Source organism: Typopeltis vanoorti, chromosome 17, assembly GCF_054136105.1.
Source record: "Typopeltis vanoorti isolate ZY-2024b chromosome 17, IOZ_Tvanoo_1.0, whole genome shotgun sequence".
NCBI classification, from domain to species: Eukaryota; Metazoa; Arthropoda; class Arachnida; order Uropygi; family Thelyphonidae; genus Typopeltis; species Typopeltis vanoorti.
This window is the reverse complement of record NC_143565.1, coordinates 103,053,203-103,068,857: the sequence shown is the minus strand read 5'-3', so window position 1 is coordinate 103,068,857 and position 15,655 is coordinate 103,053,203. Positions and strand designations below refer to the sequence as shown.

General features: G+C 37.3%; 1 protein-coding gene and 1 non-coding gene across 2 annotated transcripts; both read left to right on the top strand.

Moving 5' to 3' along the window:
• The first annotated feature begins 401 nt into the window (after positions 1–401).
• Positions 402–752, top strand: LOC150097711 (histone H2B-like). Its single transcript, XM_090406976.1, has one exon. It carries the CDS (start codon positions 402–404, stop codon positions 750–752), a length of 351 nt encoding a protein of 116 aa, XP_090263102.1.
• Positions 753–4,206: 3,454 nt separating this feature from the next.
• On the top strand, positions 4,207–4,401 carry LOC150097710 (U2 spliceosomal RNA). Its single transcript, XR_016549731.1, has one exon. It is a non-coding gene; the product is annotated as a U2 spliceosomal RNA (small nuclear RNA).
• Positions 4,402–15,655: the final 11,254 nt, after the last annotated feature.

Sequence of the window (15,655 nt, the reverse complement as noted above, 5' to 3'; positions counted from 1 at the left end):
CTGTGACGACAAAGTAGCAATAATGGCATCACGTAAACAGTATTTATTTTTTATTTCTCACACCGTATCCCCCTCACCCTCCAAATAATGATAAATTGATGATGGCGATCTTTATGGTTAAAAAACGTCGAAACATAGTTGAATAAAAAACCTAAAGTACTGAAACGGTTTTATTTCAGTATAATCTGCAACATACAAACTGAACTATTTTTTGTTTTATTTTATTTATTTATTTTCTATGCTTTATTTCCAGATTTGTAGGTGTCGCTTATCATAAAATACATAATCTGTGTAGATAAAAGTCGGCTGACAAAGTTTGTTTTTCGGTTGTGGGATTGTAAGTGATTTTTGCTGAAGTTCTTTTTAAGCCTAATTTTCAGTTTATTATTCCATACAGTATGATGAGTCGAAAGGTAGCCACGAAAACAGTACCAGGGAATACCGAGAAAAAGAAAACTAAGAAAAAGAAACGTCAAAGCTATTCTGTTTATATCTACAAAGTCTTGAAGCAAGTTCATCCTGATGTAAGCATTTCCAGCAAAGCTATGGATATTATGAATAGTTTCGTCAATGACATTTTTGACAGGTTAAGTGTTGAAACTAATCGCCTGGCTCGGTATGGGAAACGAAGTACAATTACTAGTAGAGAGGTACAAACGGCTGTGCGTTTACTTCTGCCAGGAGAATTAGCTAAACACGCAGTTTCGGAAGGAACCAAAGCAGTTACAAAATACACAAGTACTCAGCCGTAAAATTATTGAATGTTATCCCAGAACAGTGAAGGACAAATGACCAAGAAGCATTTTAGTTTGAAGGTATAATTGTTTGTTGAAATCCTAAGTTTTTAAAGCTGTGAATCTGTAAACTGTTTGTGTAAAATATATATGTGTGGTTTAAAATAAATGTGATATGTTAATTGTTTTGAGCCTGAGTTTATCCAAAAACTTCTGCTTAAAGTGTATCTGAAGCGAACTGCCTGCATTGCAATAAACAATGCTGGTACGTTATAAAAGTCACACGCACTTATGAACTCTCGTCTCCCTCTGCCCCTTTAATTTGTACATCTTATTTGCATGACTTTACAGCCTCGAATGTCATAATCCATTTGGGAAACACCTTGTATTTTTATTCATAATAGTTTTAATACTGTGATTACTTGACAGCTATGTCGAGGAATGGAACGCTAGAAGTTCTTGCTTTAAACGATATTTTACTCTTGGAACTTACGAAGTTTAAGTGCTAACTCTCATGCAATGAGGATATTCTTTTATGTGGTTGACAAATTTTAGCTATAGGGGTAAGGAAGGAGGAGATGGGCTCGTCCTTCCTCGCTTGTGAAACTAATCTTATTTTAAACTATTCGTTCCGTGTGTACCTGCTAACAATTTTGAATCGATGTTTTAAATTAACTAATTCTCTCGATATTAACCCAATTTCTAGATAGTTCTTTCCCCCACTCATCTAAATGCAAAGTAAAACTACTGGAACTAGCCTTGAAAGGTTAGTACCATTCTTAATTTCATATGCTATCTTTACGCGTTTGTGGCATTTAAAGGATATAATTTGAATCGATATGCCCATTGCTCATTACTGTAAAAAATAAATAAATAAAAATATCAGAATCTTAACGTGCTCTTTTGCACACTTCAAGATATGGTTTCTATTCTTGTCATTGCTTTCCCTAATTGTGCATACACTTCAGAAGGTGCCTATACTTTCTGAAGTGCCTAACACTGAATAAATTTTTATAGAAAAAACTTAATTCGTGCAAATAATTACTTAGTATAAAAACACTCCAAAAGATTAATGCTGTTAATACGAGTGATCACAAACTTATTAAATTTCTAAGTCTGATAGTACACAAATTGCCCGACTCAATTTCGTTGTGTATTGCGTAAACAAGCAACATTTGGTGCTTTCTCGCTTAGCTGTTTTCTTTCCATTACTGCATAACCAGGTTATGTTAGTCAAGCTGCTCTTTATACTAGTGAACCGGAAGCGAAGTTTTTCCCTTCTGAGTGATTTGAGAATGGAATTTTTAGTTTTATTGCGGAAAGTACATATGATCTTAAATGTTAATCACGCCGGCAAATTTCCAAAATGAGTTTGAGTAATCTGAGGCCCCAACTTTTATTCGCCGCATGGTCAATCAATCTGTAACGGGGAACAAAAATAAAACTCCACATTTCTTGATAACCTCAGTTTGCTAGTGAACATGTTTTTTCTTTCATCACGAAATTAAATCAGCCGATTTTGACGCACCTTAATATTTAATCTTGATAAATTATTAGGAGCAACTCCAAGGAGTCAGACTCATCGAGGGAGGCCCTAAATATCATATCAAACCACTATTCGGCATTCGCACAGTATCTATAATTTGCTTTAACTCATTTACAGTCATGTACCCACAACAGACTCTGGCAACCTATTCCACTCATCCACTACTCTCAAAGTAAAAACCTAGTTCTAACACCCTTGCTAACTACACTCTTGTTCAGTTTCCATGAATGGCTACTAGTTCTCCCATCACCAGACCTGTTCCGAAAAATTTCCTCTGAATTAATCTTGTAAAAACCCTTCAGTAATTTGAATGCCTCAATCATATCACCCCTCTTCCGCCTATCAACCAATTTCTGTAACCCACATCTTCAACCTGTTCTCGTAAGGTTCATTCCATAGACCAGCTATAATCTTGGTCACTCGCCTCTGGATCCTCTCTACCTCCTCCCCATCAAGAAGAAACTCGGGCCCAAATCTGGGCACAATAGTCAAGATGGGGTCTTATCAAGGTTCGATAAAGAGGAACAATAATTTGCTGATCTCTGCTAGTTGAAGTATTCTTCAGTAACCAAGTGATCTGATGAGCTAATTTAGCCACTTTTGCTATGTTCCCCCTAAACTTCGACTCCCTATCCACCAACACACCCAAATCTCTGGCTTCGTCAACCTCCTGGAGTACAGTTCCACCAATGTGATATACTGCTGCTAATTTTTTTCACCTCAAAATGCATAACCTCACACTTTGCTACATTAAACTGACATCCATTCTCTTAGCCCAGACTGCCGAACAAATCTGTTAAAAATTTGGTCAATAACTGCATCTTCACGTGAAGATTGTTTTTCAGTAATTTGAGTGAACTTCCTCGAGCTTGAATGGATTTTAATCGCTCCTTTGATATATTAATCGCTTCCAGCGAACATTATTCTGCATTAATCCGTGTTGTTACGAGCTCTTTTCCCCCATCGCGAGAATGTCTACCACGCTGACATCTCGCAGATGGGTGGGGGTGGGGGGAAAGAGCTTGCAAAACGAATTGTTCATAATCGCTGCGAATTGTCATGGACCTATGTTTAGTCTCACATGGTGTTAGTTTAAAGCGTACATGAATAACTGAAAAGCAAATTTTGAGGTCTATTAACGTAAATTATATATTGCTGTTACAAACATAATTAAGATGCTTATTAGATATATGAAAAGCCAAAGGCTTCAATTCGGCGACATATGACTTCTTTAAGTTAAGAGATATTACATCCCATTCGTTTCTTAGCCGAATAAGAAACTCAGTTTCATGCCGAATATAGTAGAAACTATATAAAGTTCGGCGATTCCGAGCGTAAGCAAATACCTGGATACTGCAGCAACTGATCCTTAAGGTAGTGCAAGCTGAGGCAACTCATGTCAAAGGTGGAGCAAGATCCGATCACTATTCTTGATATTTACCCATAATGTGAACTTGGCTCCTAGGAGCTGTATTACTGTTCTACTATCACTGATGAGACCTCAAAGGTTGAAACCGGTCTGGGTAGTGACCTCTCATAACATAATGTAGAACAGTAATACAGTTCCTAGGAGCTAAGTTCGCATTATGGGTAAATATCAAGAATAGTGATCGGAGCTTGCTCCACCTTTGACATGAGTTGCCTCAGCTTGCACTACTTGGAATCGCCGAACTTTATATAGTTTCTACTATATTCGGCTAAGAAACGATATGGGATGTAATATCCCTTAACTTAAATAATTAAGGTGCGTTTGTTTATATTCCACTTTTCATTTCTCTCCATTTTAAAAAAAAACAAACTTTAAAAAAGTTCTAACTTCTTTCATACATATGCAAGGACTTGAAGCGTAAGCAAAATGGTTTATGTAGGTCCTTCGTTTGATTAAATATTTAACAGAATTCGCGTCCAATGCTTATCGAGCTCTGGATGATTATCTTGGTCGGCCTTTTGGCTTAGATCAAGTGTATAGTTTCTGTTCTTAACCGTTAATATCGGTACGAGTCCCATCGGGTTTCACGATATTTAACCGGAAATTTACAGAACTTCGTAAACCCCGGACTGGGGAAATATCAAACACTTGGTGGTGGGAATAGTTGGTCTCCCCCCATCTGATCATGCCCTCCATTCTGCCGCGTGTGCGTCAACCTCGGAATTGAGGTTGACGCCACAATACCGGCAAGGGCGATGGCGAAAGCTATCATAGACTGCGTCGGCGCAGAGAACATTTTTGGATTTACCCCTTATGGAGGAGGAAGATACCAGGTAGTGACCAAAAATATGGAGACCAGAGAAAAGCTTCTCAAAGGGTTTGACTGTGGTAAAGTAAAAGTATCTCCCTTCATGGTTGGGAGCATCCTGAGAGCAACCCTTAAGATACCACGATTTCCCCTAGAATATGCAGAGAACAACGATATAATTCATAGCGTATTCTCTAAGTGGGGAGTTGTACGGGAAATCCAGGTTCACAATGACGCCGACAATCCTGAGTGGAAGTCAGGGGAGGTAACTATCTCTCTTGAAATGAGAACCGAAGTTCCTAACTCTGTTCTCATAGGATCTGCCCGGGTAATGGTAAATTACCCAGGCGTCAAAAAGCAATGCTTTAGATGTGGTGCCTTCAATCATCGTGGGGAAGACTGCCCTCGCATAAAATGCAAGAACTGCCTAAAAATTGGCCACAACAAAGAAAAATATGAGGCAGCTTGTTTGAAATGTGGGGTTACTGACCACAAAGTCGACATTCTGCCCATCCAGAACCTTCGCAGAGAGGATGGGTGGTGCAATCACATCAGCAACAAAACCAAGTAATGAAAAGATCGCAACACAGGAAGAGTTTCCGCCTCTTGAGGCCACTCCTGATCATGCCATGTCTAAGACAACGAAAAGGTCCCGTAAGGGAGGGGAACCTACCAGAATTGCAGAAACCAGCAATACGATCCCAACAGAAGAGACTGACAATGCAGAAACCATCCTGGTAACTCCCACGGACGAAAGCGGAGCTACCACTGCTAATATAGACATCGCCAATTCAGATACAGTAGAAGCTGAAGTAGAGATGGAGACGAACACCAAAACTTCCAAACGGCCATTAAGTCCGCAGGAAGAAGAGCTGACAAATCTCAAAACAGCAAAAGTATCTGAAACCGAACACCCAGAAGTCCCTCATGCAAAAGCAGGGGAGACTCTAAAACATCTCCTTAGAGGTATGCTGGGGGTGGCAGAAAAGTTTAAAGATGCAATAGATAAAGTAGGAGAACCTGAACTCTTCCTCACAGGGAAATATGGACCCAACATCGTCAGTGCAAAATGGGGTGACCTCTTCGTTGATGACATCAGCAAAATCACCCCTGAGCAAGTAGAGGTAGCCCTGGATATAGACGAGGAGGCAGCTTCGGCGTTCTACATAGCTCTCTGCAAACTAGACATGGCCAAGGGAAGTGAGGTGGCCAAAAGAATCATAACAGCCCACAACAAAAGAAAGGAATAGTAACCACCTTGTGGATTTCTCTACTCAGCTTCACTGGTTTTTAGCTCCCACAGGTGGGGGAGGACCTGAGAACCCGAGCGGCGAAGGCTTACAGCGAGGCGGTGCAGTTCCTTGTGAGCTGCATCACTCGGGCTAGATCCTTCCTCCACCTCTAAGTTTACCTTTCCATTCCTTCTCCAGATTTATTCTCTTTGTTTTGTTACATGTTTCCTTTTTAGGATTTTTCCTTTTTTTTTTTTTAAGTGAAAAATCAATGACCGTTTCAGAAGCGCCCCTGGGGGACAAACAGCTAAAACAGGTCAGCTGAGGCCCCTTTTACCTACTCTATCACTATGCACTCTATCTTTATTTCCTCTTCTATCTGCTGACTCTCAGCCTATCTTACTCTACAGGCCAATGATGAAGTTTGTTGAACTCACAAAATATATATATATATATATAACTCTGGAATTTTGATTCCTGTTAAGTTTCTCTCTCCCTTAGGAAATCTCGTAAAGTATATATAGTAAGTTTCTTTTGGATCTCCTAAAGCTCAACTATTAGAAACATTCTTGTGTATGTATGTGCTCGACTAAACAGAATTCAAGACCAAACGAGGATGATGAAGTTCTTACTGTCAAGATCCAGAATACAAATTTTAGTTGATTTTAATTGAAGTGAGAATCTGACTGGAGACTGCTTTGTGTCGGTGTTGAACGGACTAAGTGATATGCTAGTTAGTAATCAGTATCTGTAATATAATATGCTAATCAATATTATATTGGATGTCCAAGTCATCAAGAAGTAAGCATGCTGGTTTTAGTAGGGTAAATGGGATATAAGTTGGAATAAACCAATAAAATAAGACTATTGTACCTTCATATGGTTAATATTTTTCTCAAGGAGGATTAAAAATGCATCTGTAAAAGAGTTTCATGTTTGTCCAGTAGTTTGATATTAGTGTTTGATTTGAAAGATGTATGAAAGATTACATACACAAGGATGTATCTAATAGTTGGAGGTTATTAGTGTAACTGAAATTTCATTATTAGATTAGTTCAATTAATGGAACCTAATTACACTAATTTTTTGTCCTCGGTCTAGACTCAAGCTATCCCGGCGGATTTTATTGAAATCCAGTATTTGGAATTTGTACAAAAGTATCAAAGTATATAAGTGGAAATAGGAAAGGACACGTGGCAAAATCGAATTTTACATACTACTAAGGGTAATTACAGGTAACCCTCGTATAACGCGGCTGTTAGGTTCCACAGAAATGCCGCGTTATATAAATCGCGTTATGCGAGACTTAGATCACATAGAAAAAGTAGGGTTAGGTTCCGAAATAATTTTTTTTTTAATTATATAAACAACAATGACATATCCAACAAAAACATTTTTATTTAATTCAGGTAATTCATGTAAGTTAAGAAAACATAAACTGAGACAAATACGTAGTATAAAATTATAAAAATTACAAATTGTACATAAATTTCATTACACATAATGCATAAATGTTTTAGACAATAAAATAAATTGCATATTTAATCGTCTTAAAGAACATCTACAAAATAACATTTCGTAGATGTTCTTTAAGTGGCTGGAGGTCGTCACCACTTGAAATCTCTTGGACATGATTTGTATAATTCTCATTGCATACTTCGGCTGGTTTTAGTCATCAAGAAGTCAGTAATAAGACTTTGCTTTCCCACTATGCTGCAATTTTTTATTAAGTTCATAATATGGCGCTAAACAATATCCAATTGTCTCGTGAATTTTCCCGAGTGCTTCATTGAGGGATCATTATCCATAAAGTAACTTTCTTGCCAAGTCCAACCCTTCTGCTCATTTCTTTAAACTGAATTCTTTAACGGATTCATCAGAATCTTCGGCAGAACTTTCCCCCCATTTGGATCGACGCCATCTATTAATTGTACCAGTTCCTCCTCATTTAAATCTGTTTCCCCGTCAATTAATTCACTAATTTCGTTTTCAACCATATCGCAAAAATCCTCTCCACCAAAAAGGTGTACGACGTTTATTATATGACTTAGCTCGGATCCACTGGAGATTCAAAATTTTGTTCCAGAACGGCTTCGGGCCATATTTGTTTTCCAGCAAGCATTCAGCCTAGAGGGTTGTAATCCCTTAACGGATAGAGAAATAATTTTCACACAATTCAATATTGAAAACTCTTTCGACGCTTGAGACAGTGTCATGTTTGGATTAGATTCCATTTTTCCCAAAATTAATTGGAATGTTAAATGAATATAATATGACTTAAATGTTGATATTATTCCTTGGTCGAGTGGTTGAATAAGTGAAGTAGTATTTGGCGGCAAAAAAGTTATTTTAATATTCGGATGGCTTAAATTTGTTGGGTGGCCTGGTGCTTTATCTAAAATTAGTAGAATTTTGAAGTCCATATTCTTTTTCATTTAACTTTCTACATCGGGTACAAAACACTTGAAAAACCACTTTTCAAACATGCTAGCTGTAACCCATGCCTTTTTTGTTAGCTCACCAATAAACAGGTAGGGTGGACTTGTCGAGCCCTTTCATCGCACGAGGATTTGCGGATCGGTTAATAAACATTGATTTTGTCATGTAATCACCTGATGCATTACTACAAAACAGTAGAGTAATTCTATCTTTGGAAACTTTGAATCCAGGAGCTGATCTTTCATTTTTCGAAATATAGTTGAGTTTTGGCATTTTTCCCCCAATATAACCCAGATTCATCCGCACTTGGACACTTGGTCTGCACTATAACTACCTTCTTTAATGATTTTTAAAAGTTCAGTTGGGTATTTCCGGGCAGCTTCAACGTCTGCTGATGCTGATTCTCCCTGGATTTTAAGATTATACAAAGAACACCGCTTTTTCAAGTTTTTGAACCAACCCTTACTGGCACAAAATCCATGCTGAGAGATTTCTTCTGAAGAATCTTGATCAAGTTCTTTTAAATGTTCATTAACTTTGAGAGCTTTTTGCTTAATAAGGTGTCCGTGCAAAGGAATTTTCTTTTCTTTTAAGTGCAATCTTCTGTCCAAATCATTAGAGATTTCTCTGTTTTTTCTGTTAGAATATCGCGTACACGAGCAACGCGATTTGCACTTACCGTTGACCCAGCAATAAACACTTTCTCGGATTTTATGTTCATTTTGTTTGATTGTTCGAATTGTTGATTCATTTAAATTCAGAGTCCTTGCAACAACAACTCCTGGTTTTTCTTCAATTTTCAACCGATCCAAGATTTTAATTTTTTATTCGAGAGAAATGAATTTCCTCTTCAATGTTGGTTTTTTCCCTTTCGTTGCAGTTTTAGTGGCCATTACAATAAAAATAAACTTTTACATATAAAAAAAAAAAGCATTGCATATGTATGTAACTCACCAGAAAATAAACTGCTCAGCTTGAGAATAAGACACTTATGATTTTTTCAATGCGCTTTCCTGGCAAAAAACGAAGACAATTTTCAACAATAAATACTTCATACAGTAAACCCTAGATGGCGAACTTATGGCACGCGTGCCAGAGGTGGCAAGTCTGAGAATTTACCTGGCACGTCAACGATTTACAGGTGATATCCTTTTATACGCTTATAAATTATTCAACTTTTATTTTTTAATTATTACAATACGTACAAGCTGCATTTTGTTTTACACAAGAGAGTAGCTATAAAGACTTGCATATGATTGGTGCGGTATTAACAAAAGATAGCGCGACCCAAAGACAACCGACAAGTGTTGAGTTGAAATGCTAATTCTCTTCAGTCGAATACCATAGCATCTGAAACTGTCATAACAGTGTTCACTATTAGTTTTAACACATTCACAAAAGGTGTAATTTATCGTTCCGACGGAACTTCTTATTACTGACTCGCTCAACTCACACAAACGTTTCAACCCTTTGTTGAAATTTTTGGCTTCTTGTTTGCGTTTGAGGTGGCAGGCGAACTCGCACATTAATTATATGACATGTTTCAATTCTTGGTAGAATTTTATTTGAAGTTCGCATTTGTGATCTGTCATAATGACATCGAGAATTTCAAATGCAATAACACAAACACTTATTTCATAATTGAAGAAGTGGACAATAGTTTTTAGTTAGATACTATGTTGCTCTGAAACACAGTATCTATGGCTTTAAGTCTATACAGCATAATTTCTGTGAGAGGGGACATGCGATTTATTAGTTGGCGCCGTTTTTATTCCATCTGTCTCTAATTGCACTATTTGTTGAGAATGACACAGACTGCAAAAGCCTCTGTCCAGTACCTTATTCAGTGATACAAGAAAACTAAATTCGATACTTATAACTACTTGCGCGATACGGGAAGACACAAATTTAACGAAGATAAAATTTGATTTTTAAGTCCCGCGGTGAAAAATATGAAACAATAAATAAATAAAGAGTTACTAGAAATTGTAGACGCGTTATATCGAAACCGCGTTGTATAAGTACCACGTTATACGAGGGTTATCTGTACCTGAAATAGCATATAGGGGACTAGGAGTTTGGAAGTGTTGAATCTGATAACAGGATCTATAATTGCAGTAGCAGCTATAGATTCAACATGTGGATTTTCAGTCAAAGGATTTGTGGAACTAAGCTGGCGATTATGACAAACTTAGGAGAAAACTTGGAGCAGTGCCACGGCATAAGAACCTCCGTCATTAGTGCATGGGAAGTGGTCAGGGATTATTTGAGCGAAGCACTATCAGACTGCGTACCTAGGATCAGTAGGATAAACCGAGTAAGGATTAAGTGGATGAGTAGCATATATAAAAAGAAGCTGCGAAAAAAAAAGCATTGGGAAGGAATATAAACAAGGTGATCAGTATACCCATGAGCAGTACATTGCACAAGCATGAAAGGGTAACTAGTATGGTAAGGAAAGCTAAACTAGATTTTGAGCGAAAACTAAGCAGGCCAAAGTGAATCCAAAAGTCTTTTTTTTATTACATAAGAAAGAGAACTTTACTCATTGCGGATGCAGGGATGTGATAGAAGCAGAAGAAATAGTTCAGTTAGTAAGCGATCATCTTGCAAGCGTATATATCAACCAGGTGGTGACTTGGCAGTTGCTGATGTGAGAACTGAGGTAGACGAAGTGAATTTTTCAATTTTCAATATACTTAGCGTATTAAAAAATATCAATGTGAATACAGCAGTGGCCTGGACGGTATGTCGGCTCGTGCTACGAGAATGTGCACGTTCACAGGCACTACCTCTGACAAAGTTGTCTCAGCTCTGGCAAGGCCATGGGAGTCGAAATAGGTTAAGATACTTCAATTATATAAAAGGGGCTCAAGACAGAACTAGAAAATTACAGATCAATTAGTGTCTCTGGAATGGTAGTTAAAGCACTAGAAAAATTGGTTAAAAGAAATTCAAGAATGGATAGGATTTGATATTATAGGGATGGCATGCTTTTGTAAAGGGAGGTCTACCTTTTGTAAGGTCCCGCCTTAGTAATTTATTGACCTTTTATAAAGTGACAGCGGAATTGGATAATGGAAATGGCTACGCTATGAGCTGGACTTTTCAAAGACATTTGACAAAATACCAATTTTCTAAGTCACTTACTAAAAGGGATTCTATAAGATCGGCACAAAGAAATATTTCAACACATGGAATAGGAGAAAAACAATGGGTCACAGTTGGAAGTTGTCTAAGAGGGTGTGTGGACTAGGTTCTTTACTTGGAGAGTGATAAATGAATGCAGTGAATTGCCAGAAGTGGTTGTGACAGCCCCAACAGTGAATAAGTTTAAGAAAATGTATAATGGATAGTGTGGGTCTCCCACAATAAATTTTTTGACTCAATGCAGTACCCGTATAAATAACCTGTCAGATCTTTCTTCTTAGTTTTGTTTCATTGCTTGAGGGGAAAATATTATAGAAACAACATCGTTTGGCTTGTCGAAATTTAATAAAATTTGGTATGACATTTAGAACGTACACTACGCTAAAATGGTGTGGGCATGATCTATTTTTGTTTTCAGTTCAATCATTTTAAATAGCAAAAAGTGCCAGAATTAGAATTGATATTAATTTTTCCCTGGCTGAATTGAATTTAACGAATTCAGGTATATATATATATATATATATATATATATATATATATATATATATATACCTGAATTCGTATTAAATTCGTATTATATATATATATATATATATATATATATATATATATATATATATATATATATATATATATATATATATATATATATATTGGATATGTACTGAAATTTGTTGCAAAATTTAGTGAAACGAAATTTACTGTGAACTGGCCAAAACCGTTTAACAAATCTAATTATTAGTTGTATTCATTACCATTTTACAAAGATGGCAAACCCGTAGCAGGCGAGAATACGGATTTTACGTAATCAAATTACATGAATGATAACCATTCCAAATATAAACGAAGCAATATAGCAGATACATGATACGCAGAATAGTATTTTTTTCTGGAAGAGAAGATTTTATCACTAAACAGAAGAAAATAGAAATTATCTCGTAAGAGTAACAAGAATGGGTGGTGGGAATTGAAAAAAAAGTCGGGAGCATTCACCCAAAGAAACAAAACACGGCTGGCTTACAATTCATGGAAGTTATTAACCTAATGCTAAAATTAAGTTATTCTAATTATACTTTTTTTTTTTTTTTTTTTGTAGAAGGTGAGACGGTATTTGGTGCAGGACTAATATATACAAGGTGTCCCAAAATTCACGCAAGAAGTAATTTTGATAGAACACACAGGTTTTTAATTAAAAATTGTAATTTCTTATTGATTCATAAAGTATACAGTACAGGGTTATGCATGGAATAGCATATCGGGTAAATGGTCTCCACGGCTTTGCTGGCACATACACACTCTTTTGTCGAAATTTTCCATGACCGTTTTGCATAAATGTGGCTGAATTTCGTTGATACAGGGCTCAATTTCCTCCTTCAAGGCGTGGGTGGTCGTGGGCTTGTGGGCATAAACCTTAGACTTCAAAAAATCCCAAAGAAAAAAGTCCAATGGCGTTAAGTCACATGATCTGGGCGGCCAATTCTGATCACCAAAACGGGAAATTACACGACCAGGAAATGACTCATGCAGTAATTGAATTGTTTCTCGGGCTGTATGGCATGTGGCACCGTCTTGTTGAACACATGTCGTCCACATCCATATCTTGCAATTTAGGCACAAAAAACTGGATTATCATGTCGCGATAGCGAGCACCATTAACTGTTATTGCCTTACCAGCCGCATTTTCGAAGAAGAATGGACCGATGATGCCTCCAGCCCAAATTCCGCACCAAACAGTGACACGTCGTGGATGCATTTGTTTCTCAACAATCACTCGTGGATTTTCTGGACCCCAAATGCGACAATTTTGTCGATTAACGAAGCCATCAAGATGAAAATGAGCCTCATCGCTGAAGATGATTTGGTTCGAAAAATAAGCATCCACTTGTTGTTCCATAATCCATTCAACGAACTCTCTTCGCTGTGTGTGGTCATTTTTAATAACTCTGAACTGTCAGCTGTCACGCTGTCTTTTTTTTCTCGTTGGCAACACTTTACCGCACAAATGACGCTAAATTTAAATCTTGCCTGAATTTTGGGACACCCTGTATATATAAACGTGCAATGTATACAAAGTCAGTTGCACGTTTATATATACAGGGTGTCCCAAAATTAATATTTTCTTTCAGTTTATTATTATTATTATTACATGACACTTCTAGGGAATCCAAAGACTCATCGAGGGAGGACACTTACTCCACAACTCTCCGTCTCCACCACCCCATCCACCAACTACAACGAGCCGCAACTACTTTCATCATCTACACCAACGCCATCTGCCGCCAACCACCACCATTAGTATTTTCACAGACAATTACAAACATCCATGCCCATGGCGGGATTGAAAATTTTAAAAATTACAGAAAGAAAGTAAAGAAAAAGAATTGCATTTGTTTTATGGTACGATACTGATTTGTTCTGTTTGGAATTACTGCCGAAACAACTAAAACTGAGGACAGATATGTCTATTATCTGCTTGCGTTCTTCTGACTGGCTTGCTGGATGAAATGAGTTGACCGTCGGAAAAATCGTGCCACCACCGTATGAGAGTACTGACTCACCTTTAGTTGAAAAGCCCATATAAACGTTTGCGTCAGAGAGGGGATACGACACGATATTCATACCAGTGGGCGTTGTACCAACTGAGCCCATATAAGATTGCAGGAAATTGAGAAGTAAGAACCTTGTCAATGATGGCTTTGAAGAACTGTAGGTAGTATGCTAGGAGATATGCCTGTCTTCTGTATTGAGTCAAGTATGTTTAGAGATTTCTATTAAGGTACATCACCCCAAATGTGAGAACAGCAGGTAATGATCATTGAACGGATCTGTGATTTGCATAGGATACCAGCTGTTTTGAAGTAATGCATTTCACTTAAAGGGAAAACCTAATTTTTTTTTGGGTGTAATAGGATATATATATACACACTAATGCCGGGAATAGAGGTTAGAGTGATTCCAAGAAGAAAAGTTTGGTTGTCCAAAGTAAGACGAGAGAGAGAGAGAGAGAATGGTTCGTTTTGCAAGAAATAAAACATGAATTTTAGTATTCAAATTAACAAGATTATCAAAATTCCACTGAAGAATGGTTTAGAGAGCAGAAATCATATATATTGCGAGGTAACGAGTCAAGGTCGTGCAATGTACTGTTATCAGCAAATTTATGTGATGTATTCATCTGATAGTCATTGACATAGAAGGAAGATGCCTAAGTATACAGAGCGGCGAGGTACACCAAAAATAGTCCAAAGTTTGGGGATAAATATCTAGACAGAAAGCTGGCAAGTTGAACATTGGACTATATGATGGGAATTTATTTAATACAGACAATCGTTTATTAGTTATCAGGCTACAAGGTAACCTAGAAGCTGAGTGTTAATAGTTTTCTCCAGTAATTTAGAAAAACAGAAGTGAGAGAAATTGATGGATCGTAATTAATGCTAAAGGTAAGGCGCTTTTATTAGGAATGTTGAATAATATGGATTAATATCCAGCGATAGTATAGATACTAGTGGAAATACGGAAGAATTAAAGCGACCAGAACAATTGTGAACTCTCAAGCACAAACCTTCGCATGAAAGTTTGTGCGAAGAATTGAGGGAAATTGGGGAAATGATTAGGATCATTTCCCCAATAATCAATTGAATTGATCATTGGGGAAACTTTTTTGGTCAATTTTGAACTAGATTCCTTTGATCTCTTCCTGGCAGAAAACCAAAGGCGGCGATATCGAACGTTGCATATTTAGAATGGTTGGAATACATTTACCATTTGCTCAAGAACTTGAAAAGGTAAGAGGCCAGGGGATTACCATTTTCTAAAAGCAGTAATGCAACAGCACCATCCGAGTGTAAAAGAGAATAGACACTGGGCTGGATAAAAGTAACCTTAAACCTTTGGCAAGAGACCAGAAAGCATGGCTATTTGAACACGATGCAAGTTTTCTGCGTTTGTCCTTTTAAATAAGTTTGGATAGGTTGAAAAAAATTTCTGCAGCTGATTCGAACTTTGGTATAAAAACAAAAGTATGCTGGAACTTTTAATGAAAGCCAGTTGTGATGTGCTCAGTTCTTTCCTTGTACAGCCTTGTCGCACTTCTTGGAGAACAAGATTGACATGAGGGATGAAAATTTAAACTAAAAGTACACACTGTCCAAAAATAGCAGAAAATAGAAGAAACTAGTGGCACCACCTGTTGTATCTTTTTGTTGTCGAAAGCGGTAACCTTCATTCGTGTTGTGTCAACTGTTTATGACATTTTTCATTAGAAGCCAAGTTATAGTGTCAAGAGTGATAGTGCATTTTGACGAACGGTCGGCC

Excerpts from the sequence above, each read along its gene's own strand:
- LOC150097711 (XM_090406976.1), top strand. The coding sequence starts at position 402 with ATGAGTCGAAAGGTAGCCACGAAAACAGTACCAGGGAATACCGAGAAA.